At 52.7% G+C, this 27,262-nt stretch overlaps 2 protein-coding genes across 6 annotated transcripts in view; one reads left to right on the top strand and one right to left on the bottom strand.

Annotated features, from left to right (window-relative positions):
• Positions 1–772: 772 nt before the first annotated feature.
• SCNN1G (sodium channel epithelial 1 subunit gamma) lies at positions 773–13,122 on the bottom strand. Of its 2 annotated transcripts, XM_075515127.1 has the most exons (13): positions 13,029–13,122; positions 12,400–12,730; positions 11,207–11,501; positions 10,575–10,768; positions 9,517–9,620; positions 8,906–9,069; positions 5,828–5,926; positions 4,494–4,611; positions 3,943–4,021; positions 3,804–3,861; positions 3,384–3,445; positions 3,107–3,182; positions 773–2,668 (listed from the first exon to the last, which is right to left on the bottom strand). In XM_075515127.1, exons 1-13 carry the CDS (start codon positions 13,057–13,059, stop codon positions 2,279–2,281), a joined length of 2,001 nt encoding a protein of 666 aa, XP_075371242.1. In that variant the 5' UTR covers positions 13,060–13,122; the 3' UTR covers positions 773–2,278. The 2 variants fall into 2 exon arrangements, with proteins under 2 accessions (XP_075371242.1, XP_075371243.1); XM_075515128.1 differs by lacking the exon at positions 5,828–5,926.
• Positions 13,123–13,553: 431 nt separating this feature from the next.
• USP31 (ubiquitin specific peptidase 31) overlaps positions 13,554–27,262 on the top strand; it is a 58,803-nt gene continuing 45,094 nt past the window's right edge. For all 4 annotated transcript variants that reach the window (XR_012777541.1, XR_012777540.1, XR_012777539.1 and 1 more), the window contains exon 1: positions 13,554–14,271. Coding sequence is in view for 1 of the 4 variants with exons in the window: in XM_075514654.1 (XP_075370769.1) it covers positions 13,666–14,271 (606 nt within the window). In the remaining 3 variants the exon portion in view is untranslated. The remainder of the gene's footprint in view (positions 14,272–27,262) is intronic.

Below are 27,262 nucleotides of genomic sequence, written 5' to 3'. Positions count from 1 at the left end.
GCTGCTCACGGGAGGCTGTGCTTTGTAAGAGCTGGAGTCAAAATCGACCCTAGCAACTACCTGCATCTGGCAGAAGGTCCTTGGTCAGGTGTTAGTGAGCCAAGCCAGCCCCTGTATGAAGCAGCAGCAAACTGGAAAGGAAGGAGCTTATTGTAAGACACTCTCTAGCTCTGGAGTTTGCCGTTATTTCCACCCCTGCTGTAGTCGCGCCGGCTCACACCTGGAACGCGAAGGGGGAGGGGGCCCTGGGGTGCACGTGCCTTTCGTAGGCTACCCCAGCCTTTTCTCTAGGTCTGTTTTGCCACTGTTGCGAACGGGGCAAGTCCAGTGTCGTGAGCGCCGTCGTTTGACGCGGTGCCGGAGAGGCGATGGGGACGGGCACCGCGCGCCTCACCCTCGCGCGTTGGAGAAGGGGCTCTGAGGCAGAGCAAGCCCAGTTCTCTCTTCTCCTACGGTCTCCAAAGGACCGTCCAGGAGTGGAACTGTCGGGAGACACCTGAGGTTCCAGCATTTTCCGTCACCTTGCTGGCTAATGCTGCTTTCTGAAAAGCATCTTCACCGTGCCCTCACTTGCACCCCCAGCTCCCCCCGGCCCGCTCTAGCCGCACTCTGCAGCACAGCCCCACCTCTGCAGAGGAGCCCAGGGCGCCGGGCAGCCCCAGGGCAGGCACAGGCAAGTCCCGTAGGCTCCTGGGATGCCTGCATGGAAGGAACTTGATGATTAAAAAAAAAAAAGCAGTTATTAAAAAATATATCTTTATTTTTTTCATTTATCAGCTATTTAAATAATCCAGTTAAAATACGTTTTATTGCACATTAAAGAATCTTTCTGGATTCTCACTGTCCTATATAAAATAACCTTATATAGAGAAAGGAGAAGAGACTTTCTTACGCTGACACACACACGCTCTCTCCCAATCACTCTTGCTCTCCAAAAACCCTAAGCAGCCAACCCGGTGTAGGCTCTATTCATCCTCAACGTCTATAGTGTGCTCTAGGCAGCTAGGAGTCGGCTATGGGAGGAAGAAGTCAGGTGCAGGACCGGGAGCAAGGGGAAGGGCGCTGCCACCGCAGCCGGGTGCCCTGCAGGTCTCTCCACAAGCGCTCCGCAGCTGCGCGGGCCGGAGGGTCCAGCGCGGTGGAGGCAGCACAGCGCGGCGCACGGGAGGCGAAAGGCAGGGTGTTGATGCAGCACGGTGGAACGGAGGGGGCGTAAGCAAGGTGGACAAGATGCCGGCGGGACAGATGCGTCCTCCGGCCACCTCCCTTCAGGGCTGTGTGCGGAGCCCAGGGCAGCTCCGGCCGCCGCTGCAGCCCGCGTGGCTCCGTGCCCTCCCCGGGCAGCGCCAGCTCCGAGGCAGCCGGGGCGGTGAACCGGATGGCTGCAGGAGGGAAGTCCTTGGCTGGGGTTGAGCAGGAAAGGAGCAGCCAGCTCCCTTTAAGGCTTCTGGGAAGTCACGTGTGGCCAAGGCTGTGTGCTGCTTAACGAGCTCCTCTGAGCTTAACGAGCTTCTCTGAGCTTAACGTTTAATGGCCAGCTTGAGCCATGTAAAATGAAACAAGCTTGCAGAGTATGCAGTTCATTATTGCCATCCGAATTAGATTTCATGCCCTTTTCAGATGTTTCTTTCGGGATGACTTAAGTTCTCCTACTCAAGCTGTGGAATAACTTGCTCTACAAGCACATCTCTGGCTACCCTAGCTTTTCAGCTCAGAATAAAGAGCTCCTCAGGCCACCTTTGGAATCAGGTTCCTAATCAAAGTTCAACTTGAGAGCTTTCCTTTTATCCAATTTCTGCTCTTCCCAAACCTGTCATGCCCCTTCCTACAAATGTCGTGCTGCATTCCTGAAAGCCCTGGGTTTTTCCCGCAAGTCAAGCCGCGCAGCAGAGCGCAATTAGCGTTAATACTCAATGTGGCATCAATCTTCTGCTGTGCAGTAATTCCTGCCCACTTATAATGGGGTGTGTCCGGTCGGTTGCTAATGTATGCCTCTGTCGGCAAGACATCCCAGCTCAGTGCCACATCCTGCTCCAGCCATCTCCTGCAATCATCAACTTGAGAACTGATGTTGCTCGAAGTTCCTAATGTCTCTGAGCCCTTGGCTTTTGTGTCTGAGCTTTGCTCAGAGAAGCTTTGCCTGCAAGTTCAATCCCTGAAGAAGGGTCTGACCCAACAGCCCTTCAGTGCTCGTTTGGATGGGTGCCTTTCACCCCTGGACATGTGGGTCCAGCACCCACCTCTTCTTTTGGCACCTGGATGGGTGGATAAATAAGCGTCAGTGTTGCCCAACCTCTAGTGTATCGGGCAGCTGCTCTGTGAACGCAGTCTCTAGCCGCAAAGTGCTGTAATTGGGGGGGGGAGTCCTGGGCAAGGGGCTGTCCTGGGGCAGCGGCAGGCGGAGGGCGGTGTTGAAGGTGGGCAGGTCCTCGTCGATGCAGACGGGGTTATCGTGGCCCTGCCTCTCGAGATCACCGGCCTGCGGCGGCTTCCCCAACCGGTCCCTTTTTCGGTCGTTCCACCATTTCTTTGCCTTTTGCCATTGGCACCGCATTACGATGGAAAGCGAATCGATGAAGAAGACCTCAACGATTTCAATGACGCAAACGACTGAGCAGCTCATCCAAAGGCCCAGCTGGCCTCCAAAGTTGGAAAGAAGAATGACGAGCTGGAAGAGAAGAGAGCACAAGGTTATCGGCTCCTGCGGGCGCCGGATGCGTGTCCACGGCACTGTTACGGCGTGCAGGGAGGCTGTGCCAAGCTGGGGCACCCAGGGTTTGCTGTGGGCGCTACCAAATGCAGCGGGCCCTTCCTCTGCTGCCTGCGTTATCCTCTCCTGCTCCGCTTCAGCAGGAGCTCAGCGCTGCGCTCACTGCCCACAGGCCACCCCGGCGCGGGGCTTGGGACTGCACAGTTTGGAAAGCGGCCCCGGATAAAAGGGCTGCAAAGGGCAGGACCGGGCACCCCGGGGTGCATCGTCTGTGGACGGCTTCCTGCCCCTGCCTGGATGGGACCGCTCCCCTGGCGAGATGAAAACTTCCAGCCTGCCTGGGAGGAAGAGCCGCATCCTCCTGGTGCTGAGCAGGGAACTGCTGCGCTCACTTACTGTGTTGGCAGGATTCTCCGAAATGAATCTCTCGTTCAGGTCTTTGTAAAACACCATGAGGTTTGCGAGGTCCGTCCTGAGAGGAGGAACAGAAGGCAGGCCGAGGGTTTAGTAAAACAATAACATGAAACATACTGAAAAACTATGCAAATAACCAGTTGGACCAGTAGGGCTGGGCCGCTCTAAGGGAGCTTTTTCCCCAATTGCCATCATTAGGGCTGCTGAGATTATATCTGAGCTTGAGGTGCAAGCTAGAAACACATACATGGAAACTTACTTGTTCAGCTTCTTGTTGATTTTTTGCCCTTTGTCCCAAGAGAGAACTCGAAGCATCCAGTCCTGGAAAAAAGACAGAAAATACTGCTGTAGCCGTGTGTGCTTGCGTAGAAATGCCCTGGAAAGGGAGCCCACGCTCCACACCTCCTTGGACCAGCTGGGGTGCCAGAATTGAATGTGTGTGACGGGCCAGCCGTCCCCGAGGGGATCTCCCAGCCCACAAGTCAAATTTTTGTTTAATGGTGAACTGCTGGAGGGGAAGCCCTGACCTGGACACTACAGACCGAGCCTCTGGGAGGAGCATCACTGAAGTGCTAACGAATACCCCAGGGGCCCCCTGCTTCCGCGCTGAACCTCTGGGTTTATTTAATGCCTTGTTGTGCCATGCTGCTGGCAGGGCGCAGCGCGATGAGGAACTGACCTCTGAGACGGCGGATGGCCACTGGGCGATGCTGGTGGTGAGCGCCCACTCCTTGAAGCTGGAGAGAGAGGCAGGCTGTCAGCTGTGAGCTCGAACCCCCCCCTGCAGCATCTTACCTCTGGTCCTGGGCAAGACTCACCTGCAGGCGTCCTTGCAGATTTGCTGGCAGCCCAGCTGCTCCTTCACAAACTTTTCGTGCAGTCTGTAGTAGCAGTACACTGCAAGAAGGGCGCAGGATATGTGTATGAGAAGCCAGAAAGAAAAGTAAAGATCTTTTGCTACCTGTGCTGGAGTGGGGCTTCTGGGGTGTAGGTGGCCTTCGTGGCCATCACCTACGCGGTGGGGATAAAAAGATTTGCCTATTTGCCTTTGAGAAGCGGTTGCCACTTGCTATAGGCATGAACAATTGCCTCACCCCGTCAAGTCTTCCGCTCCACACTTCTGTGGCGCGCACAAATGACCAGCAATTAGGACAACCGTCAGAAACAAGTCAATCTAAACAGTTTCAGGCTCTGCGGTGTGGGGTCGTAAGTGGGCTAAGGCAGATTCGCCTCTTCCCAGGGCGCTGCGTGCCCGGGGCAGTGCTGGGTGCGGGCAGGGCTGTGCCGACCGGGGATGGTGCTGTGGAGGGATGTGGCTGGCAGCGGGCGGCTGAGGCGTGCCCCATGTGGGAGGTGTTGGAACACTTACTCCAGTTGGGGTTTTTCTTGTAGTTGCAGTACTCTGCCCCAGCAGGTAAGGGCTGCGCGTACTGGGCACAGCCACACGAGTCCACCATGGCCTTCTGAAAGCAGGAGTGCAGGCAAATCTGGGGGAGATAAACCAAGAGCTGGTGACTAAGAAGCACAGGCTGCTGCGCTTCTGCAGCGCCAAGCTCCAGGCCCACATGCACCTAAACCATCCTCCGTTTATGACAGCAGCGATAAGATGGGAACCCATTTCCCTAGGCCTTCAGGCCCTGTCGCTAGTGAATACAAATACAGGCAGAAAGTGCCACGGAAGGTTTAGGCTCTAGTGCAAGAAATAAGAATAGAATCCTCTCTGAGGGGGGACTCTGAACGCACCCACTTCCCCTACAGCCATCAAAAGCTTCAGTGCTGCAGTTGCTCTTTCCACAGCCAAGCAGAAGGTTTGCGGTCTGCCGTGGCACATGGTCCCTGAATCAACAACTAGGCGTGGGACGCGACCCGCTAGTGAAAACGTTCACAGCTTTGACCAAATTGTGTTGGTGCATATTTGGAGACCTGAAGATGTAAGGATCAATGGGGCAGCAGAGTCAGTGTTTTGTGCTAAAACACTTAATCAGTTGGAACAAGCAGGAACTGAACTCCTCTTTTTGAAATCCCAGTCATCAAGCCTTTTGGTCCCAGTCCCAGCCCTCCTAAGCTCTGGGTTTTGGTGAAGTACTGTTATTAAAAACCTGAGATAATGTCTGTGTGATCCTACCTGGCAATACATCATGGGAGATTTCAGGTATAATAGCCCATAAAATAAAAATCCAGCCTAGGCACAGGCTTTGCAGTAGGCAGCAGCTAATATAATTACGATTCTTCAAGTGGGGAGTGCCAGAACAACTGACAGTCTCCGAGAGGACCCAATTACAGAAACCATGCAAAATTAGTGGAAACTTACTCTGTAAACAAACATCCTGCTATCTGGATACTGATTAGATGGTATCTGTTATTCTTGGAGTCCTAAAGGTCACAATTTCTGGCTTCAAGGGTTACTAAGCTGCAACATTTACTTGGCCAATATTTTCCAGTCTCACATTGCTTGAAAATTGCCTAATGAGTTAATGTTCTCTCTTTATCTAACAGGGCGCCTAAGGGAACTTCAAACATGAACCACTTAGGAATAAAATTTGGATTTTTAAAAAGTGCTGTGGCAATTTACATCAGTGGTTAAAAGCAGTGACCCTACGCCTGGACTGTTCACAATCCCACATCCTGAACTACAGAATATTGTAAAGCTTTTTATGAAGGTAGTTTTCAAGCTGCTGATAAAAGCAAATGTAAGCGATTTACCTGCAGTGAGTAGCTCTTGTTATAGAGATTTTCTACTGGTATGTCAGCACCAGTCTCCGTACAGTCACTGTAGGGTTTGCTCAGCTTGCGAGACCGAGTCTGAGAACCAGAAAAGAACAAACCTTGGTTTTTGGAGGTCAGGGAGAAACCAAAGGATTTAGTGGCAGCTCATCACGATTCTGAAACTGTAAGTGATGGGGCAGGTCTGAACAGCATGTTTACCTTTTGCCATCTCAGATGATTTGTCAATCACTTGTTAAAACAAGGGTGGTTTTGGTTTGTAATGTCCATTTCCCAAAACACTGCTCTGGCTGGATTATCTGCTGTCTTTGTTGAAAACCTCTGCAGGAATGCAGAGATGGTATAATTGTAACGGTGAGGATTTTTCAGAGCAGAGTAATTCATATGTATGTTTTCTGTCATTGCAAAGTCCTAGAGGCTATGCATCGTTTATGCTGGATGTGCGCTTGTGTTTTGAGGGAAGGGAGGTTGTTGGTTTTTTGTTTGTTTTGTTTTCTGTGAAGACCCACACCTTCCCCAGCCCTCCTTGCACTGGCCGCTCCTGTTCTGTGGGTAAAACAGCACTTCAGGCTCCACTAACGCTCAACAGCACCTCTCTAAAATGACTCTAAATCAAACGTTTGTATCGTCTCCTTCAGGACTTTTTCCAGATGTGGCTTTGACCCTTCCTCTCCGATGAGTGCTAACACCTTTTCCTGTTCTGCAATCTCTGTCTGGAGAAGAGAGCTCTGAAATGCCAAGTGCTGTGCCCGCAAGGTCTGCTGAAACCAGGGCTGGGAGCCCTCAAATTTACTCACAAGACCTGACTCGGGCTACATCGTCTGCTTCCTGCAGACTGCCCGACCTCGCTCAGCCCTAAACTCTTACTTACTATCTTTCTGCAGTAATTATCCACTTTATAACAAAGAAAGTGGCCTGAAACCACAATAAATGTCATGCATTTAAGAATCAATTCACCTATCTTTCTCTACAGAGTTTAAAATTAGGGGCTGATCCTACAAAGGACCAATTTAGTAGGAACCTGAGAAATGCCTGCTTACCTTTAAGGCACTGACTACAGATCTACAGGTTACTGAGGTCAAACCTGAGAGCAAGCATTACCATTTTTATCTGCAGCAAGAGAAGTCTACAGGCATGTATGGTCCAAGTCAGCTCTTTTTAAAAGATGCTCAAATCTCTCTTTGGAGGGAACACAGAATATGGGATTTCAGTATTAGAGATGGATTACTTCTGAAAACTGAATGAAACCAGCTTTTAATATGCTTTTAACTTCCGCAGACAATCTAATGCCAGGACCCTGCCTCGGTCTGCTGCTGTATCTTCTAGCAGATGATAGATCTTTTGTACAGGATTTTTTTTTGTTGTGGCTTATACTCCTACAAAAGCTTACTTGTTCATTCAGGTACTGAAATAATTTCCAAACTAAATATTTAACTAAAGCACTGAAACTCCTACCAAGCAATGCCTTGTTTGCATTCCAAACATCTTGGAATATTTTTGGAGGCGGGGGGGGGGCTAGTACACAGCAGAACATGAGCGATAACCTAGACACTGACGTTCGCATTTGGAAAACAGCGATTGCCACGCTCAAGCCTCTAGTGAGCAGCGTGTGTGTGGCACGTCTGCTGTGTCCTCCTTCGTGTATTTGGATGCGGGTACAAGGACTGATCTGGCACCTTGGCGGTGCAGCCCTGACCCGACAATCGCGATTCCCCCTCGGCAGGCTCTCTGGAGTCTTCCTTTACTGGCAGTACAGGGATCACCAGCTTTTGTTTTGAGTCCAGAAATTGTGTCCAGTTTCTATTTCAGCTGTTACATTAGGACCTTCACTAGGTCCTAATGTAAGGCAATCAGTAAGGCAATCAGACCACTTCCTCATGCCAAATCTTTTAAACATAGCCACTGAGATACGTTCAGTCTCGTTTTTTATACTATATGCAACAGTCCAAATCTACTCTGCCGGGAAAATATCACATTAAATATTGAGGCTCTGCCTGCAGTGACTTCCTCCTGTACCGTGCAATAGAAAGGAAACAGTCTTGCGAGACTTTGTCTCCTTTACACCGTTCTGGTTCCAATACCTTCTATTCACTTTCTGTTTGTTAGGTAGCTTTTATCCCCACTGGTTAGACCAAACAGTTGCTGCCACAGTTTTCCAGACAGCTGGAAGATAGCTAACTATTTGCACATTTTAAAACCATCAGCCCTGTTTTTAATGTCTTTTCTAATGCGTGGACTATCTAGATCTGGCACACCCAGCCAGGACAGATAAGCCGGCTGGCTGCATTTGACCCAAGCATCAGTGAAGAAAAGGCAGAACTAAAGTGCTCACTTAACAGCCCATCCAGATGAAAGGGGAAAGTCTGGCTTGCCTGATGGCACTGCTTTCACTCCTCTACCACGGAAAGAAGCCCCTTGGATCAAATGCCTTGTCTGCACTACACTAATTGGGGAAACTGGGAGCTGCAGCCCTCCCTGCCCTTGCTGAAGCAAGGGCAAGACGCTTCACTAAGCTGGCAAAGGCAGAGTCACTGCCCACGAGGCTTTTACAGCTGGGATAGCAAGAAACCCAGAAAAACAAGACTTGCACCCACAAAACAGTTAAAGGGGTTGTGCTGCAGTCATCTCTACAGACCTGACCCTAACGTGGGTTACCCACAGCTCGAGATCTTTCTCTTCCACCCCTGGAACTCATCTGCTTGTTGCTAAAGCGAAACGGGGCACACATTTCTGTGGTTGTGGATTTTGCTGTGAAAACAAAGCAAAAAAAATCCCCTGGAAAGCCAAGGGGTTGGAGAAAAGGGAGAACAAACAAAATCCCAGTAGCTGTTTGGTTTATAAAGACCTGATTTTCCAACAGCCTCTGCGCAAAGGAAAACCTTGTTCAGAAAAGTGCTGTCACAGGATTTTCCTCGGGGCACTTCAGCTGCTCAAGTGCGAGGTGTTAGATGCCTTCCAGCTACCAGCTCCCTTGTTCAAGCATCGTGTCAGTTCATATCTACATCTGTTTCAAGTAAGCGGTGCTGTGCACCTGGAAACAAGACTGCTGTCACTCACAAAGTGCATCCCTATGGAGGTGGCCGCTGCAGTCTCAATTTCTGTGCCGATGTCTTCAATGAAAGGATATTCATTCTGGTCATGGACAATGATCTTGGCTCCTGTGGATGTCACCAGGAAGGGGTTGTAGTCTGCTTCATCTATATACAGAACAACCTGCAATCCTGAAGAGCAGAGACAAGGCAGGAGCAGAGTTACACCAGAAGCCAGAGCCATTTTTTCTGGTCAGGGAGGGCAGCACAGTTTACTTAATATTATCTGGCCTTAAGTAGAACTGTAACAACCAAGCAAAGCCTTTGCAGCGCTAGACTGAGACCCTTGCAGCAAGCAATGTCCCTCCGCGGCCCCAAGTACAGCAAACAAATAATGTCTCCGTAGAAACCTACTTTAAAAAGTTATATAACTGGGAAGCAGTAATTTCAGATGGAAAACATTAGTGATGCAATGATATTATCTTTGTATTCTCTGGCAATAGTTTGCACTAGTTCAAACAAGCATTTCCCCAATCAGCTTACACATCTAGAGCCAACACATCAGTCACTCTCCAGTAGGATCCAGTTCGCTGAACCGCTTGTTATCTAATAGTTCCTCTGCAAACTCGGCTTCCTTACCGTACTCGCTGCCTCCCGTGGAGGTGCTCAGGATCGTCCCGTTTTCCCCACTGTTGAAGGTATAGCAATTGCCATGCAGGGGATGATGGAAGCGAGTGAAGTGCCTGAAAGAAATCAAACATTGTTACATTGCCCTCTGCAGTTTTAACTGTCTGTGGGAGAACATCAGCACATTTGGGCTTTTTGTTTTGGCAGAGACGTAGCAGGACTGGACGTTTCTTTTTTTTTTTTTTTGGCAAGCAATTTATTTTCCTGAAAAGTGTGGGTCTTTTTCTTAATATCTTGAAACTAAGTGGAAACACGATCTGGTTTAATAGCATCAGGAAATGAAAAGTTTAGGAGGTTTTCATGTGGGAATGGGGGCTGAGAGGGTGGGGGAAGCGGATTTACAGAACTAGCAGGAAGGTGGCGGTGGAGGGGACAGAGTCCTCTTTCACTCGACAGCCAAATGTCTAAAGGAACACAAGTCTTCATTTTTCAGAAAAGATGTCACAGCCACTGTCATGCAGGGGAGGCGGAGGACACACCCTCGTGATTCAAGCACATTCACGTCTTTCCCGTGAACATCCCCTCCCACTCAAGCAAATGTCTTCATTCCAAGAAAAGATGTTATGCGTTTGCACTACTACAGACACGAGCAAAATGCCTTCGGTAATGAGAGTTACAGTGCAGCTTGCTTTGCACATGGCAGCAGGGAAATTGCTAAACAAGCACGATCTTATCCCCACAACTGCACAGGGGAACTCGGCCGCTATCCCCAGCGTGAAGGGATGACTCTCCTGCTACCAGGACACACAAGAATTGCACTGCCACAGTCACAAGCAGGTGGATTTGATTCTGCCAAAACCCATGGGTTCATCTGAAATGTGGACAGCAGAACGCTTCGGCAAATTAAATTAAAGAGCGTATCTAAAGTTCATGAAGATGCGAATGTTTGCTTTCATTTAAAAATGGAAACGGTTCCTGCTGGAATTCAGCAAATACCAAATATTCAATTCCTATGTATTATGTACCTGGAAATAAGCTGTTAAGCTGGCAGGTATTTTCTGTGCACTGACCTTTTGTCACAAGATAGGCCATCAAAGAAACATGTCAGTAGAAGGTCATCAGCAGAATAACTCAATTTTTCTTTAGTCTCCAGGGGAATTTGTGCCATGATGTTCATGTAATGCAGCTTGTACCATTCTTGGATAGCATTAACACCAGAACTGAATGTATAAAGTGCACACTCACTGCTGTTGTTTGCATCGCACTGATAATTACAAAGGGGAAAAAGCATTTCAGATGAAATGAAGTTATGTATTCTACAAGGTATGTGTGATACCGTTTCTCTTCCACAGTAATAACCACGTATGAAGTTATAGTAGCACGAAGGGGACAAAGGGGCATGAAAGACCTTTCATTCAGGGCTAAGCGATACAATCAAGTGTTTCAGGCCCAAAGGACAGGTCACGGAAGGCACTAAGTCTATTTGGGTAGACTTCAGGAAGGCATTTCTCTTCCAGAGAGCTGGAGAGGAATCTGCAGGCAGCCACGGAGGCATGGCAGAACGGGCAAAAGAGCAGAGGGAGCGTTATTTCACTATAAAGTCACCTAAGCAAGCAGTAAAACTGGCCGGAGGGATACCAACCCAAAACACCCCTTCGCTGCCCCACAAGGAACTTGCTGGCCGAGGAAGAGCGACACTCACCAGCTGGAAGCCGATGATATCATTTGAATCCCCAGAGTTCACTATGGACGAATCCTTGTGAAAGACACTGCCCTCTATTTTCCTCTTCTGGCCACTGCGAAGGTCAGTCGCTGTCTTAGAGAAGTCCTCAAACTTCAGCAGAGGGATCTGTTTGAAGAAGTCGCTCCCTGTGCTGTTCCACTCATCCACCGACCGGCGCACCTTGGACTTGCCCTCTGAAAATCCGTAGAAAGTCTCCAAAGCTTTTTTTGTCTCTTTGTCCAATTCAGATAAATAGTCTTTCATGGAACTGTACCTGCATGGAGACAACGCGACAGAAAGTGACATCCCATCTCGCCTCACCACCTAGCTGCAGCGTTTTGCCCACTGCACGGCAAATCTCATCGCTCAGGACAGAATTCTTTTGTCGCGGACTCACATCGATCTCTCTTACTACCGCATCAATTTACATCGGTGCGGGCAGACACAGCTACACCCACGGAGAGATCTCGGAGCAAGGACTGTAAGAAGCAAAGCAGACTGATCTACAGAGAAAGCCCTCGCAGACTCCCAAGCTCCCCGAAGGTTGCGTTAGCAAGCCCCACGAGGCAGAGCATGTGGAAATAAGACTTCTGCATCTGTGCCAAGAGGCACCGGAGAGCTGGACGGCCTGCAGGGACTGGGGTGGGCAGCTGGCAGCAGAACAGACATCAACGTAAAGTGTAATTTGGCAGGAGAAAAAGTATTGTTGATTGCTAACGTCAAAGCATCCTATAAGGAAAGGAAGAGGCAACAGAGGAGTGACAGACGTTCCCTCTCCATTCTTCAGGAGACGCTGTTGTTTGTAATCCTGAAACTTTGGCCCTGGGAAGAAGGGAATTTGAAGAGAACCACAGAGCCGACCAGGGACTGTCTCGAGCAGAAAGCTAAACCGACCGAGTCTAGCTCAGCGGGCAGCAAGTGAAGGGTGCGATTATAATCCACATGTGTCTGAAGAGCACCAGCACAGAGGTGGATACGTTACTCGAAGTGCCGTAGAGGAAAAACTCACGGTTGGGAAAGACCGCCGACGAGCAGCACCGCGGTGCGGCAGGACAAGCCCGGGAAGGGGTTTGGTGCCGGGCTGCTGAGGGGACCACGAACTCGCCAGCAGTCCCCGGCGGCTGGGGACCACCCTCTCCTCCCCGCCGGCGGCCCGGCGCCCCGAGCCTTACTTGTAGGGGTTGATGTTGCAGATGGTGACGGCGGGGAAGGGCAGCTTCTGGAACTGGACGGTGACAGAGACCGAGGCGCTGTAGTAGTTCAGGAGGAGCTCCGCGCACTGCCAGAGGATCAGCCCCACGGCGCTCAGGGTCAGCAGGATCCAGAGGAACCTGCGCAGGCGGCCGCGGGACACCACGATGCGCCGGCAGCCGTGCGTGTTGGTGTTCAGGCAGTACCACCGCATCAGCTCGCTCAGCGTCGGCGCCTGCGGGCCCTTCACCGGCAGCGTCCTCTTGATCCGGGCCGTGATCTTCTTCCCGGGGGCCACGGCGCCGGCGGCAGCTGCGGAGAGACGGAGCGGGCGCCTGAGCGCGGCGGGGCGGGGGCGGCGGCGGCGGGGCCCCGCGCCCTCCCTCCGCTTCGCCGCGGTACCGCCAGAGCTGCCACCGCCCGCCCCGCGGCGCGGCCGGGCGACCCCCGCGCTGACAGGACGCCGCCGTCCCGCCGCTACCGACTGCGGAGCCGTAACCCGGCGTCCCGCCCCCGCCGGCGGGCGTTTCAGCCGCGAAACGCCACTTCCCAGGGGAAATCGCCTCCGCCGAGGCAGCCCGCGGCTGGCGGCGCCCCCGCCCCGCCTCACCTCGGCCGCCCTCCGGGCCCGGCGGGGCCATGCTGCGCTCCCGGCCCCGGCGCCGCTGCCGATGGCGCGGCTGACGGCCGCCCCGGCGCCTACCCCCGCCGCCCGCCCCGCCCCGCCCCGCCCGGCCCCGCCCCGGCCCGCCCCGGCGCCGCCCCCCGCCCCCGCTCCGCGGCTGCGCAGCGCCGCCCCACGGCGGCCGCCGGGGCTCGCGCGGGGCTGACAGGGGCGGCGGGGCCGGGCGGGCACCCCCGGGCAGGGTCCTGCGGGCCGCAGCGAGCGCCGGCCGGCGGCGGGAGCCCCGCGGGTTGGCCGCGGGTGGCATGGCGCGGTGCCAGCCCGCTCCCACGCGCCGCTTGTCCCCGCGGGGACGGGGCGGGGCCGCGACAGCGGCGGGGCGGGGCCCCGGCCGCCCCCTCCCGCCCCGCCGCCCTGCCCGCAGCAAAGATGGCGGCGCTGCGGCGGCGCCTGCCCGCCGCTAAGGTGGCGGCGCGGTCACGTGACGGCGCGCCCCGCCCCGCCCGCTGCATGGCGGCGCCGTGAGGCGGCGAGCCGCGGCGGCTGCGGCCCGGCGGGCGGCGGGATGCGGCGGCCGGCGGGCTGAGCGGCCGGGCGGCGATGCGCGCTGCGCCGCGCAGCCATGTCGCGGGTGAGCGGCCCCGGGCCGGCCGGCAGCGCCAAGGAGAAGCGCTCCTTCAGCAAGCGGCTCTTCCGCGGGCGGGCGGCGGGCGGCGGCGCGGGCTCGGCCCCGGCCCCCGCCGCCCCCGCGGCCCCGGCCCCGTCCGGGCGGTCGCTCGGCGGGTTCATGAGCCGCGTGCTGAAGACCCTCTCCACCCTCTCGCACTACAGCAGCGAGCCCGAGGCCCGCGGCCCGCACGCCCCGCGCCTGCCCCCGCCGCAGGCGGCCGGCGGCCTGGGCAGCTGCTTCCCGCCGGGCCCGCCGCGCAGCCCCGAGCCCCCGCCGCGGCCCGCCGGCGGCCCCGAGGCCGTGCCCGGCGTGGCGGGGCTGCGCAACCACGGCAACACCTGCTTCATGAACGCCATCCTGCAGTGCCTCAGCAACACCGAGCTCTTCGCCGAGTTCCTGGCGCTGGAGCAGTTCCGCGGCGGGCCGCCCCCCGCCGCCCCCGGCCCCGCCGCCGCCGGCCCGCCGCCCGCGCCCGGCGAGGTCACCGAGCAGCTGGCGCAGCTGGTGCGGGCGCTCTGGACGCTGGAGTACACCCCGCAGCACAGCCGCGACTTCAAGGTGAGCGGGGCGGCCGGGCCCGGCGGGGATGGCTGCCTCGTCTCTTCGAGGCGGGAAGGCCGAGCGTGAGGCAGCCGCGCCAGCCAGGCCTCGTCCGCCCGGGAGCAGCCCGCCGCTGGCCCTCGAGTGCCTTTCCTCCTCGGCGCGGGGACGGCACGGCCCGTTGGTGCCCCTTGCCTGGCCGCCGTGCTCGGGGCTGGGCTCCGTGCGTCGCTCCGGAGGCCGGCAGGAGAGGCCTGCCCGGCCTGCGCCGGTGGTGACACCGGAAAACGTGCGTTCCCCCGCGCCATGCGGGTGCCGCGGGCTGCCTGGCTGCTCCGGTCGTCGGGGCATGGCGGGGCGTCGTCGCTGGTCCAAGCGCTCACACGGTGTGAAAAGCCCTCTGGCCTTGCCAGCTGTGTGCCGGTGGCTCTGGAGAGCTGCTCCGGCTTCCTGGCACCCTTCAGGAGAAGCAGACCCCCAGCCTGCGCGCAGTCTGGCCGAGTGACGCCGTTGTGTGCCCGTGCCGTCGGCCATGGCGGCCGCCCCTCGACTCTGCGGTTGTCCCCGGGGTGAGCGCCTGCAGTCGGGGCACTGCTGCTCCATTTGTTACTGACGGTGTTGAAAGCCAGCTGACGGCTCTGCTGCTTTTTACTGGTGAAAGTGTCCATTTTGCTGCTTCATACCTCCATCGTGCTGCATTTAGAGAAGTTACGACTAATTGTTGTTGCGACACTGGAGCCGGTAGCTGTGAGCGTGCACGGGAGGAGGAAGAGGCTGTTGAGAAGCGTGCTTCCCGCTCTCCCCGAGCACTTGGGACTTTGGGCCGATTTGGGGAACGAGTTGCAGGAGTATGAGGTTGTAACTAACTCGTGTTTAGTACCGTGGCGTTCTCCCTGCAGGAGCTCTCGCACTGCGCTTTCATCCAACAGCAACCATCTCCTGCCCTGCCCCGCTGCGGGCGGTGCGCTCACCCCAGGAATTGTTGTAGCAGAGGGCATGGTCTTTGCATCTATGGTTTAAAACCTCCCTGCAATGCTTTTGGATGCAATAAGACACAACTGTTTTAAAAGCGGTCCAGGCCTACCTTGCTTCTCAAAACAGTAAGAATATTGTGAAGTTTTATTGTAACGGTGATTCCCTGCCATGTAAAACTGTTTGGCCGTGTGAAAGAATGAGAGGGTAGGTGGTAGCTTCCACACCGTTAACTTAAAGACCTTTGCTTCAGGGAAATTTTTCTTGCAGAATGAGTTGGGGAGGGAATGCACAGCTGCGTGAAAATACATCAAGAATATCGTTCACACGATCTCGGTCTCTCTGCCTTCAGTTCAGATGGGGTGCGGCAGCAGGTAGAGACCGCGGGTACCAGCGTCTGCTCTCCCTTGGTGTCTGTTGGATGGTGGGATGTCCGAGAGGCTCCTCTGAGGTGTCAGCGGTCTTCGGCACCCTCGGTCACGTGGACTGACGCACGGCCAGCACCTCCTCCCCTTGCTTCCCTGGGGTGTTTCCAGGTGGCTGCATCTCACGGCTGCCGTGTGGAGGGTGTTCTCTGGGGAGCCTGGCTATTTGCCTTTGGAGCGAAGGTGCCTGCCCTCTCTCGAGGATGCCTGGTGCAGGGGGCTGCAGGGTGCTGGGTAGGGACCCGGTGTGACTCCGGTGTTTTCAGAAGCGTTTATGGGTGGAGGAGCGCTGGGGAAGCCCATCTGCTCAGCTGGGGTTTCGGTGCGTCCAGTCGTGGCAGCACCACGGGGCACTTGCCTTTATCGTAATCCTTCACTGCTATAGCGGCGTTCTGGCAGGAGAAGAAATTGTGGATTTCTCCTGATTAATAACAGGAATAAAAGGTTGCAAAAGCAGAATTATCTTTTGCCAGTGTAACTGATAAAAGCAAAGGGGAAAGCAGACCACTTTCTAGGCCAAGATATGCTGTTTATGCAGGCCTGCAGTAGAGGTGTTCAGATAAGAGTGACAGGAGGAGGAAGAGAAACAGGTCTGTAGATTAAATTAAGGCTGTGTTTTTTTTATAGTGGAACTTTCTTTGCTTATTTGCAGGCGTCACTAACGGTAAGCGAACACTGTTCTCCTCGTTGTTGATGTGCAGGAGCCCATCAATCTTCCACCTGCCAGGTCCCCTGGAGGACTTTAAAAAGCGTCTTGCTGTGGGGGATCTTGTCCCAGCAGGTCCTGTTCAGTGCTGCACGATGTCAACAGCCTGTGTCCGAACGACTTTGTCTTTATGTCAAGTACTCGGCAGTTTCCTTACAGGGGTCAATTACTTTTAATAGCAAATTAATGCCTCTAAAGACAGTTAAGTAGCCTGAACCTGCTATTAAATTCAGTGTTCTTAATTAAAATTTTTTTCAGCAGCAGATTTGCATGGTTAATTTAAAGATGTAAACAGCAGGCTTAGATTTGAGAAAGGTGAAGATTGGCGTTTTCACTCTGGAAACTGCTGCTTCTCCCCCAAACAAGAAAAACATCCCCCCAGGCTCATTTTGGGTAGAGGGTGGAACATTCCCTATCTTCATTGCTGTGATTTTTTTTTTTTTTGTAAGGGTGAAAAGTGTTTTCAGGAGAGTCAGTCTGCGCTTTTGCTCCAACAGTAATAGCTATTGACAGTAATGTTTGGTAGTCAAAAAGCTCTTTAGCCAGCATGCTTAGAAATCCATGTGTGTTGGTTTTTTTCCTTTTTTCCCTCTTTTGGCACTGAACATAATTGGGCAGAGACACTTCTTGGTTCCTAAATACTTATCTGCAGGCACTAAGCGTATTTTAGGATAAGGGATAATACTTATCCTCTTGCTCGTTCTTATATCTTTTTCTTATCTCTTTTCTTGGGGCAGAGGAAATTATTTCCTAAGAGAGGGTCTCTCTGAGTCCTTGTGAACAGAGGCCTTTGAGGGGCGAGTTTTGAGATGCTCTTTACCTTTAGCTGGTTTTTGTTGGTAGTATTTTCTCCCTTTTTAGGTTCATCTTCAAGAAATGAGCCATCCCATGGGTTCATGAATCATGTAGTCCTGCTGCTGAAAACAAGGAAAATGCAATTAAAACAAGCGGTTTGTATAAAATGGTTTGCCTCGTAATTGCAGGGCCAAGAGAGAGCCTTGCGAGAGAGCTAATGCACGGTGAGGGGAGGTGAAGTGTTCACCCGGCCAGCAGCTAGCACATCATCTCTGGTCAGATCTACTTGAAGCACAAGGATCTCTGCCAGTTTCTGCATTTTAAACCTGACATTTCTGTCTGCCACAAGAAGTTGGTTGTTTTTTTTTAATAATTTTTTTCTTCCCGGGCTGCAGCGTGGATCTGTGTGGAGTGCTCTCTAAAGTGTTTGCAATGGCTTATCCTCGGGGCAAGGATCTGCCGTGGAAAGGGCACCAAGGAAGACTTTGGGAGCGCTTGCTCTCTGTGACTGAAGCGCAGTGGAAGTTGTGTGTAAAGCTGTGCGTATCCTCTGCTATTCCTGCTACAGAGGTGTTCGCTGCCCAGGGGTGTGTGCTTTGCTTAGTGCGGGCACGGGAGGCTGAGCTAGCAGGAGGCAGAGGACGTGGGGAGGCATGTCTTCACCAGAGCTGGAGAGCTGGGGAGCGGTGGGAAGCGGCTGGGGAGCAGGAGGTCTAGAAGGCTGTAGCAGTAGGAAAAGGTCAGGGAAGGAATTGACTGGGACCTGGAAGCAGAGGAGTTTGTGCCTTGCGTAGCAGCCCTGGGGCTGGGAGCAGGAGGGAGCCCTTCCTGGGGAGACGATACAGGAGCACTGTGGCGGAGGTGATGGATGTTGGTTTTTTATCTCTGCTTTGGATGACTTCCCTGTTGGTCCTGTGCTCATCTGGAGTTTGTTTTAACAATCGTTTTCTTCCGATTGCTCAGTGGTTTTTATTTTCTTGCCTAAACAGAGCTGCTGCTTTCATAACAAGGGCCAATATTGCAGCTTGTGCTTCCTCTTTCCCCTTTGTGATGGTGTGACAATGGTGACAAACATCTATTGTATAAGCAGTAGCTGTGCTCCGGGCTTGTTTTTTTCTGGGGAGCTGTCCTGTTCTGCCTGCAGAGTCCCTGGGAGTGTCAGATAGTGTGGACAGAGCACCCTTTGTAACAGGGAATCCAGAGGTGATGACAGGGGTCCTAAGCGAGAGGGGTTTTTATTTAAACTAATTGGGCTTGAAAATTTGTATGTACTTATGCAAATCCTCTACCTTTGCCTTCCTTGGAGTTCTGATCTCCTGTGGATGATGAGGCTGTTTTCCATTTTGAGGCTTTCTTCATAGCTAAACCATTTGCACACTGAAGCATGTCAAGTGTTTAACAAGACCCTTTGTATACTAGAACTGCATTCATGTCTTTTTTTTTTTTGTCCTACAAGATGAAGACTGCCTTATTTTTATGACCCGCAGTGTGTACAGCAAATACAGTAAAATCATAAGAACTGGATAGAGTTGCATTATCAGAATTAGATCTGAACCCAGAGTGAGTCCCTGTTAGTAGAGCAGGGATTATTGTGCCAGGTTAATAGTGCTGCTTCCATCTTTCTTTCTTTATTTTTAAACCTCTGTTTAGTGTAAGATTTCGTAGTAGCTGTGTGTAACTCCTACAGTTTCGAGGTGCTCATGTTTTGGAAAAGCACTTGGTGTAAATATCGCGCTTGGGACAAGCAGTTGTCAACTGTGTTGGGCACTTCAGCTCCTCTGGGTTATGAAGGAACTCCTGCAAAGGATTGACATGCTCGGTATCTTTACCTCCTGTTGTGGATTAAATGACAGCCGCTCTCAGCACGGGGCTGCTTGGTGCAGTTTGGGCGTTGGAAGCCCTCAGTCCTGCGCTTGGAGCTGTTGGCCACGAGCTCTTCCCCTTGCTAGAGCCCTTGTGCTTTGCTAACGGGGCCAGTTGTATGTGAAATGGGATCCCTTGGATCATGGTTAATTATCTTGCTCTCTGGCTAGCGCAGCGATCAGTTATTTTATTCTGGACAGTGTCGACTGCTTATTCCTAAAATACTTCTGCGGAGAGCAGACTGTCCTCCCTTTACACAAAGAGATGGAAGAATGGGACATGAAAGAAGAAATGCAAGACCCTTCACCCTTCCTTCCCGGTCCCTCGTCTCTTGGCTGTTGGTGTTTCAGTTCCTGTGTTCATCTGAAAGGGCTTCGAGTAGGGCCAGGTAATGTGGGATCTTGAAGTGCTTGTTCCAGTTCAGTCCCAGTGCTCCCAGTGGTGGCATTGCAATGGGGAGACTTGTCCTAGAGCTGCTCTGGGATTTGGAATTGACATGCTTTACCTGAAACAAAAAGCAAGTTACAAATTTTGTGTATCGTTACTGTGACACTTCTTGATATCATGGGAACACGTTTCTGTCTTCACTGGGGTCACAAAGGTCTTTGGCAGCCTTTCCAAGTTAGACACTTCTTTTTTAACGTTAATGATCAATAAGATGCAAGTCCATTATTGTGTGGGGGCTTTTTTTGGTTTTGTTTTACTGTTTTCTTTGTGTCTATTTCCTTACAATTGAAGGATGTTTTTCTTTACTTTTTCCCCCCTCACATAAACCCCCTGAGAAGGGTTTCCTGCAGCAAGATCCTGGTTGCCTTAAAGCAGCAGTCTGATTTACCTGTCAAATCCAAAGACTTTTCTGGGGATTTCTGGGTTATACTTCAAACTTTGATCTGAGCAAGTGCAGCAGAAGGCGGGAGGAGCAGAGAGCCGAGCTGCAGAGTCCGGGTGTTGGACACGGGTTTGCTGAGGGAATTCTGCTGGGGGGGGAAGCAGAAGTGATGCGGGTCTAGGAGACAAGTGGAGGGAAGGATGAGGGGGAGGCAGGGAAAGAGAGCCCAATGTAGGGCAGCTCTGCAGCCCTGCTGCGGGGTGGCCCTGGGGGCTGACGGCTGGATGGACCCTCTCTGGGGCTGGAAGGGCGACTGCATGTGGTTGCCAAAACACATCTCCGTCTTCTGAGCTCTGAGGTCCTTATTTCCACACTGCCTCCACAGCAGTACAAATGGTGCAAGTATGAAAACCATGTCATGTCTGGCAACTTGTGGAAGGGTTGAGGGAACGCTTGTTCTTAGGCAGCTTAATTGGATCTGTGCGTTGCTCTGTGCCCTGCTTTGCACGCTGGCATTTATAAATGGCCACGCTTGATTGCGAGTCAACCCATTTCATGCTTCCATCTGAATGCACGACTGCTGCAAAGCACTGCTTTAATGAACTCTTTTGCATATGATTGTCAGTGAAATTAATTTTATTTTGCAGCATCCTTGAAGTGCATGGGGAAGCTCATGTGAGCAGTAGCGATCAGATCCCTGTCTCAGGGGCCCATGCTCTAATTTGGGACCTGAGGCAAAACCTGGAGAGAGCAGGAGAAGCACGGGTGTGCAGCTGGAGCACGAGCTCCTTGGGCTCCTGAGCCCAGCCCTGGCGTCTGTCCTCTACACCAGCATTTCTTGCCTCTCCTTTACTGAACCGCTTCACACCTGTAGCATTCCCCCGCTCCTTCATCCCTCGCTCTTTTGAATCCCACCAATCGCTCTGCCAGCGTAGCAAGAAAACAAAATCTTTTTGTAGAACAAAATCATATTTCTGCTGTTTATAAGGACGAATTCTCCCGGCAGTCGGCACCGACTCCAGGCAGTGCCTTCCAGCAGGCGTGACTGCGCTCCTGCGAAGAGCCTGGGAAGCAGCGTGTCTGTTTGGGAACACAGCACCCAACAACCCACCTTTTGCGTTCAGGTGCCTTTCCTGCGTGGGAGAGGTGGCTGAGGGGTGCTGGCCCTGGCTGCGAGCCCTCTGCCCGCTCCTGCCGTGCTCCGCCGTGCTGGGGAGCTGCCAGCGGCTCTGCCTGCCGGCGCTCACGGGGAGGAGGGAGCACTGTGTGCGCACAGCAACCCTGGAAGGTGTCATCTTGACAAACTTCACTCTCTCCTTACGTGTTGAAGAAAGGTGCTTAATCAGGATTAACTAAGGCTTCAGCCTGGAAGGGTCAGAGTAGCTGCTATAGCGCAGGATGGATGTCAGGCAGGGGCTGGTGGGGTGGTGCTTCTTGTCTGGGCTTGTTAAATGCGGTGGAGAACCCGCTCTGGTCCTGGCATGCTGCACTCTGCCGTGCTCCTCTTGGTTTTACTTTTTGAAGTGGAATAATAAATGGCTGTGCTTATTTCCCCTGCTGCAGCAGGCAAGGGCCTGGCTGCATGGAGAGCCATTCTGCGCCGGCCCCGGGGATGGCTGCCGGCCCGTGGAGCCACCGTGCTCTCCCGCGGGGTGCTGCCTCCAGAGCCCCAGCACCTCCCAGCTGCCCTGCGGGGCAAAGGAGGAGCGTTTTGACCTGCCCTGGCTGCTTTGACAGGCCTGCTGTCTTCAAAATTCCCTTTTTCTGCCTTTTGGAGAGCTGTGGTAAAACTCAACCAGCGGAGATCTCGTCTGTCCCGGGCTGGGCCAGCGCCTCGTCCTCGGTGCTGGACGGGAGGCAGGCGGGCAAGCCCTGGGCTGGTGCTGAGCTGGGGGACGGCGAGCCCAGCTGTCCCTCCGCAGCAGCGCTGGGCCCTACGCATGCAGGGCGATGTTGCAGAGGCTTTCTGCCGCCAAATCCCTGGCCCCTGCCAGTAAGGGCGGGCTGCTGGGCGTGCCGCTGTGCCAGCGCTTTGCGTGCTGCTGCGGGGAGGCAGCCGGCATCGCTGTGAGCCTCGGTGGAGGGGGGAGGCTCGTTGCTCTGAGTCTCCCTAGTTTTCTTTTTGTTTTTTTTTTTCTGCTGTGCGCAGCCTGCAGCAGCTGAGCCGACGTGTCCTGAGTGCTGGAAGCCGTGCGGGTCTGTTGGCAGCAGCCAGCGGCAGGGCCTTGGCCAGGAAAGAGCGTAATGGTCCCCGCTGGCAGCCTCCCTGCTGGCGCTTTCACCTGGGCGAAGGGTCACTGCTGGCCTTGGCTCCGTCCCCGGGGCCTGGGGATGAACAGAAGGTCTGAACTGCACTGTTTCCCAGGTAGTGCTTTTCCCAGAAAAGAACATCTCGCTTCAGAGAGGGGAAATTGCTGTTTCTGTGTGTGAGCGGAGGGAATAATTTAGATAAACGCTCTTCGTGAGGTGTCTGCTGTAGAAGTTGCCCAAACACAGAACTATGTCTGTGGGTTTAAAAAAGAAAAAATAAAAATCTGGTTGAGCATAACTTTGATGTTCAGTGAAAGATGAAGAATAGCCTTTCTTTCCTGCTCACATGTGCTATTGTGTCAGGTCTCTAATGAGCTGGCTTCATCCGTTCATGTACAGAAACCTTTCCACAGCTGCTTCCTACCAGGGGCACTCTGGAAAATAGCAGACTGACATTTTTCCTTTAGTTGTCTTTGTGATCTGGAACAATAACAGCACCAAAGGAGAGGCCAGTAGTTCAGCTATGTTTGGCTTTATTTATTGCATCTATTTAGAGCAATAGATGAATGATTATTAAACTTTCAGTGGGCTGATAAAAATGATAATGTGTCTTTGCCATAAATCTGCTTTATAGATGGACAGGGACTTGTTTGGTTATAGGGTGCTTGCATTAGGGGGCTAGATAAGTGTATGCGATCGATGTGAAATTATGATTTTCCCCCTCGTATCTCCTCTGATGGTGCCACTTCCATTCAGGGTGCCTGCGTGCCGGTGCTTGCACATCTGGGGGAAGGGAGGTATCATTCCTTCTGCCAAACTCTAAGGGGCTGAGCTGAGGAGAGGGGCTGGAGGCGCATGGCTGTACAGTCGTGGAAAGGTGTTGGGGAGGGAGCTTCGGCGACCGCTCCTGGTGTCCCACATCTGAAACAGCTGCACCAAAATCATTCCTGACCTGTTCTTAATACCCTCTGGTGATGGACGGAGTCTGTTCAGATGTGCCGCCTGGACTTACAACAGATTCAGATTAGGGGCAGAGGATTAAAGGCTATGGAGGGTTGGTAAATGTGGTGTTTTTAATGTGTTTTTATGTGTTTTTGAAACCAATAGCTGCTTAACTCTGTATCTGCAGCTGGCTGCAATTGCTGTTGCTTTACTGCAGGGGGTTCAGCATAAGCAGGACCAGCAAAACGAGGTGTTGTCTTCTCTTACTTGATGAGCGCAAGAGGAGAGAAAGTCTGAGGTTGTGTTTTGACTTACACCTGTCCTTGTGCAAAGTAATCTTTCTGCAGCCTGGGGGGCTGAGCAGGTATCTTGGTGAGGGGGTGCTGCAGTCGTGGCTTCATCTAAACCGGGGTTTCTGCCTGAGCTGGGCGGGTGTCGCCCGGATTGCGCTGCTACAGACCAAGATGAACTTCCTTCGCCCTGCGCTGAGAGGGGGCCAGAGCACGCTCCGGAGCAAGGGCAGGGGCCCGCTGCAGCCGGGTGGCAGTTTTGCAGCCGATGAGCTGGAAGGGGAGTCTCAGAAAATAAACACAAAGAGGTTCAGGGTGGACGATGCTTAACGATGAGATACTTGCTTGCTTTGTCGCCTTGCCCGTCAAACGTTATTGGAGCTGTTCAGGAATTGCCGGTCTGGCTTGCCAGGAGGTTGCAGTCCGCCGGCTATTGCGCAGGGCTGTAGGGTCCCCACCACTTGTTCATACAGCCCGCTGCCCTCGGCCCAAGCGAGGGGGCTGGCGTTGGAGACAGGGATGTGTGTGGGGCTGTATTTGACTGCTGAGCCATCTAGCTGAGTGGAGACTGCGCTTTAGGAGTTCCTGGTATTTCTGTCAAATTGTTAAATTGTTTATTTGAGTCAGCGCCTTTATCTCTCACTTGGATTTAATTGTGTTCCTTCGTACTGACTGTTCTGCACTGCGTGTCTATTGCTCCTCCTTTACACCTTGCCTGCCTCGGCTTGCTTTGCTGACCCAACATCTCGGAGTGTTATAGGGGGAAGGCACATAACATGTCACAGAGCAGCGGATGCAGAGGTTTAAGTAATAACAAACCCACTGTAGCAGCGATGGCAGGAAGCATGAGTAATGCTGGGAACACGCTGCTATTGCTGGAGTGTTTTTGTAGCAGAGCCTCTTGTGAGGGAATTGCATCTGATATTTTGTAGTGCTTCCTGAATCACTTCAACATCTTGTGATCTGTCTCCACAGGCAGCTCTTTATCCTTGGTCCACTCAGGCTGTGAGAGTGTCAAGGAAATCAGAACAGTTATCATGGAGATGGTTCTGAGACGAGGAATGACACAGATACAGCCCAAGGCATGCGGTTGTTGCGAATACCTGGGGTTCGCTCTGCTGTGGGGTGTTAAGGGCTTGCGTGGCTCGCTGTAGGACGACACATCACCAGGAATGCGCGTCAGGAAAAGCCAGTGAGGGTCTGGACTGGAGTGATGTGCTGGTGACACTGAGAGGGGCGATAAGAAATACTAGCCTGGATTCCTGAAGTCCTTACTTATGTCTGTTTCCATACAGAAGCCCCCCACGCCCTCTTTTTGACTTGGAATACCAGATTCGCTTCCTCCGAGCAATACTAAAGACCCTTTTATCTTCAACTCTGTCTAGACTAGGACTTAAAGTGCAGTGGTAGCACCTGCTGGCTAACTTCACTGAAACAAACGGGACCGGATAAGGCAGCCGGCTCTTAGCATGCTGCCTGAAAGGCGTTAATGCTGGCCTGATGATAGCCTACCTTTTTATATCTTAGTGCAGAGAGGACCGTAGGCTGCTGGGGACAGCGGGGGGGTATGTTTCAGCACCTCCCTTTCTCTTGGCTCTCTTCAGTCAACTTGCTGCTGAGAAGAATGAGCTTGGTCTTGCTGCAACCTGCTCTGCCTTTGGAGCCCTCCTCCCTCGGCGGTGGTACTGGACATTGAGCTGGGTGCAGGAGGGAATGGGAAGGATGAATAAGGCCGTTAAAAGGCACGTGTGTTACCGTGGAGGCATGGATAGCAGTTCTAGAGAAAAGATGTAGTGAGATAACCACTTAAGACTGGACTAAAATCTGTGCTTCGCACTTCAGTGATTGATTTTCAGTTTGGAACTTGACCCAGTAATTTAAGAGCTAAATTTAATTTTCAGTGCAATTTTTTTGAACAAAGATAATGTTTGCAAAGGAAGTCTCCACATGTATGTCTTAAATTCTTCCCTACACCATTGTCTGGGTGCATTCAGCTAAACACAGCTGCTGTGAATATCAGCCTTCTCTCCTTGCTACGGATGTTTTGGATATTTTGGAATATTAATTTTTCCTAATTCTAGATGACCCACTACATCCTGTCAGCAACAGCTGACTGTTAGTTTGACCATGGACTCAAGTAGTGGTGTCGTGGGGCTGGAAGGGTGACCAGCTCCGACGTCCCTGCTCGAGGCAGGGCCTGGGTCTGGGGAGCACTGCTCCTCGAGGTCTGCCGCTGGGCCCCGCTGGTATCCCACAGCGAGGAGCTGTTATGAGCGCCCTAAGATGAGTCGGTCTGGAGCTTTCTTAAAAATAAGAGAAGGCATGGTGCTCTGATTGAGAAACTAGTGTTCCGTAAATCTAACGGGACAAGTATAAGGCTGGGAATTGTAATAAAGTTGGTGGGAGTGGGACCCTGTGCCGCGGTATTCAGCTGAAGCATGCGAAGGAGAGCTCTGGTTATGAGAGCGTCTGCGGTCTAGGCTGGTCGATGTCAGCTGGTGGAACGACAAGGTTGTGTCTGTAGGGGTGACTTGGGGTGGTGGGTTTCTAGCACGGCTAAACTAAGCTTCTCTAGGTCGTTGCTGTCTTGTCCTGGTATCTGCTGGGTGTATGTCGAGTCTCTAGGTATCAGACCAGAATCTGCAGGTCTGTTCACTGTATTTTCAGGGGTTAGCATTAAATCTTGTAAATTGGTGCAACATGAATAATTCACTAGGCTTTCTGCTGAAGGAGGGTAAGAGGTATTAGGCTGATACCTGATGAGGCTTAAGATCATTTTTTGGATCATGTTTTGTCACTTTTTTCCTGCCAGTGGATCTTGTTTTGCTTAATGGGAACTAGGAGCGGAGAAGGCTGTTTGGTCCCCTTTAATCTCTGAGTCCCTACAGACTACTTCAGATTTTTCTCCCCAATAAATTGGCTTGCAGCAGCATCCCAAGCTTGCGTTATGGTGAGCACCAAGCAGAGGTGTGCTGGGCTCCCATCTGTGTGGTGGTGCAGAGGTGAGCATTTGCTCTGGACCGCTACTTGTTTAAAACTGTGTTTATATATTTTTATGTGGGAGGGTGCTGGTCCCTGTGCAGGCGAGGGCAGTAAATCTGTTGTCAGAAGAGCTTACACATATGTAATGAGAGCAGATTATTTCTGTTTTCCCTTATTTTGCTGCCTTGAAGCAGGTGGACAGATTATAGAGGTTAGAGAGTATATGTTTATCAGTCCTTCCCTGTCTTTTTCATCACCCCCCCCCCTTCTGGTGACCCCATTTTCTAGAGGGATAAAGCGAGCAGCCCAACCTCATTTCTCAAATCTGTTGCAAAGTCTGATTAGGGAAATGGAGGAGCTCTGGTACCGTCAGCCTGTGCAGCCTGCCTGGCCCCTCTCGGCACTCCCCGGGGTGCCTGGTCGGCTGCAGCCTTCCCGCGTGGTTCTTGCCCTGCAGGTACAGCCTGGTCTCTGCAGGTGCCACTGCCCCTTTTTGGGGACCCTGCTCAAACAAGTTCAAGTCCCATGTAAGCACCTTCTGTCTCTCCGCAGGTGTACTGAAGGACATAGGTGCAGCACATCCCCAACAGGATTGCTTTTCCTGGTAGTATGCAGCATGGGAAGGTTGGGGAATAGCTGCACGACTGATGTGAGCTTTGCCGTGAGCCTATTTCTTACAAAGAAGAGCCTGGTATTGACTTTGTGGTTAAAATTGGTGGAGTGGGAGCGTGGGGGTGGCTGACCTGTGACCATGCATTAGATGAATGTCCTGCCTGTTTCATGAGCAGCGGGAGGAGCAGGCTGGCTGTCCTGGCTGCAGCCCGGTGCCTCCTTGAAGAAGCAGAACATGCTGGCTTTTCTACGGCAGTGGTGGCGTCTGCTGCTCGGGAAGGAGCCCAGGCTCGGCTGCTGGGGTCAGCCCCCCATGGCACATTACTCCAGAAAGTATTCTGCT

Source organism: Mycteria americana, chromosome 12 (genome assembly GCF_035582795.1).
Source record: "Mycteria americana isolate JAX WOST 10 ecotype Jacksonville Zoo and Gardens chromosome 12, USCA_MyAme_1.0, whole genome shotgun sequence".
In the NCBI taxonomy this organism is placed as follows: domain Eukaryota; kingdom Metazoa; phylum Chordata; class Aves; order Ciconiiformes; family Ciconiidae; genus Mycteria; species Mycteria americana.
The sequence above is the reverse complement of the archived record's forward strand: the minus strand, read 5'-3'. Positions and strand labels throughout refer to the sequence as shown.

Coding starts and splice junctions, on each gene's coding strand:
- SCNN1G (XM_075515127.1), bottom strand. CDS start 13,059: ATGGCCCCGCCGGGCCCGGAGGGCGGCCGAG. Junction 11,502..12,399: donor TGCAACATCAACCCCTACAA/GTAAGGCTCGGG, acceptor GTCTCCATGCAG/GTACAGTTCCATGAAAGACT. Junction 3,446..3,803: donor GGCCATCCGCCGTCTCAGAG/GTCAGTTCCTCA, acceptor TCTTTTTTCCAG/GACTGGATGCTTCGAGTTCT.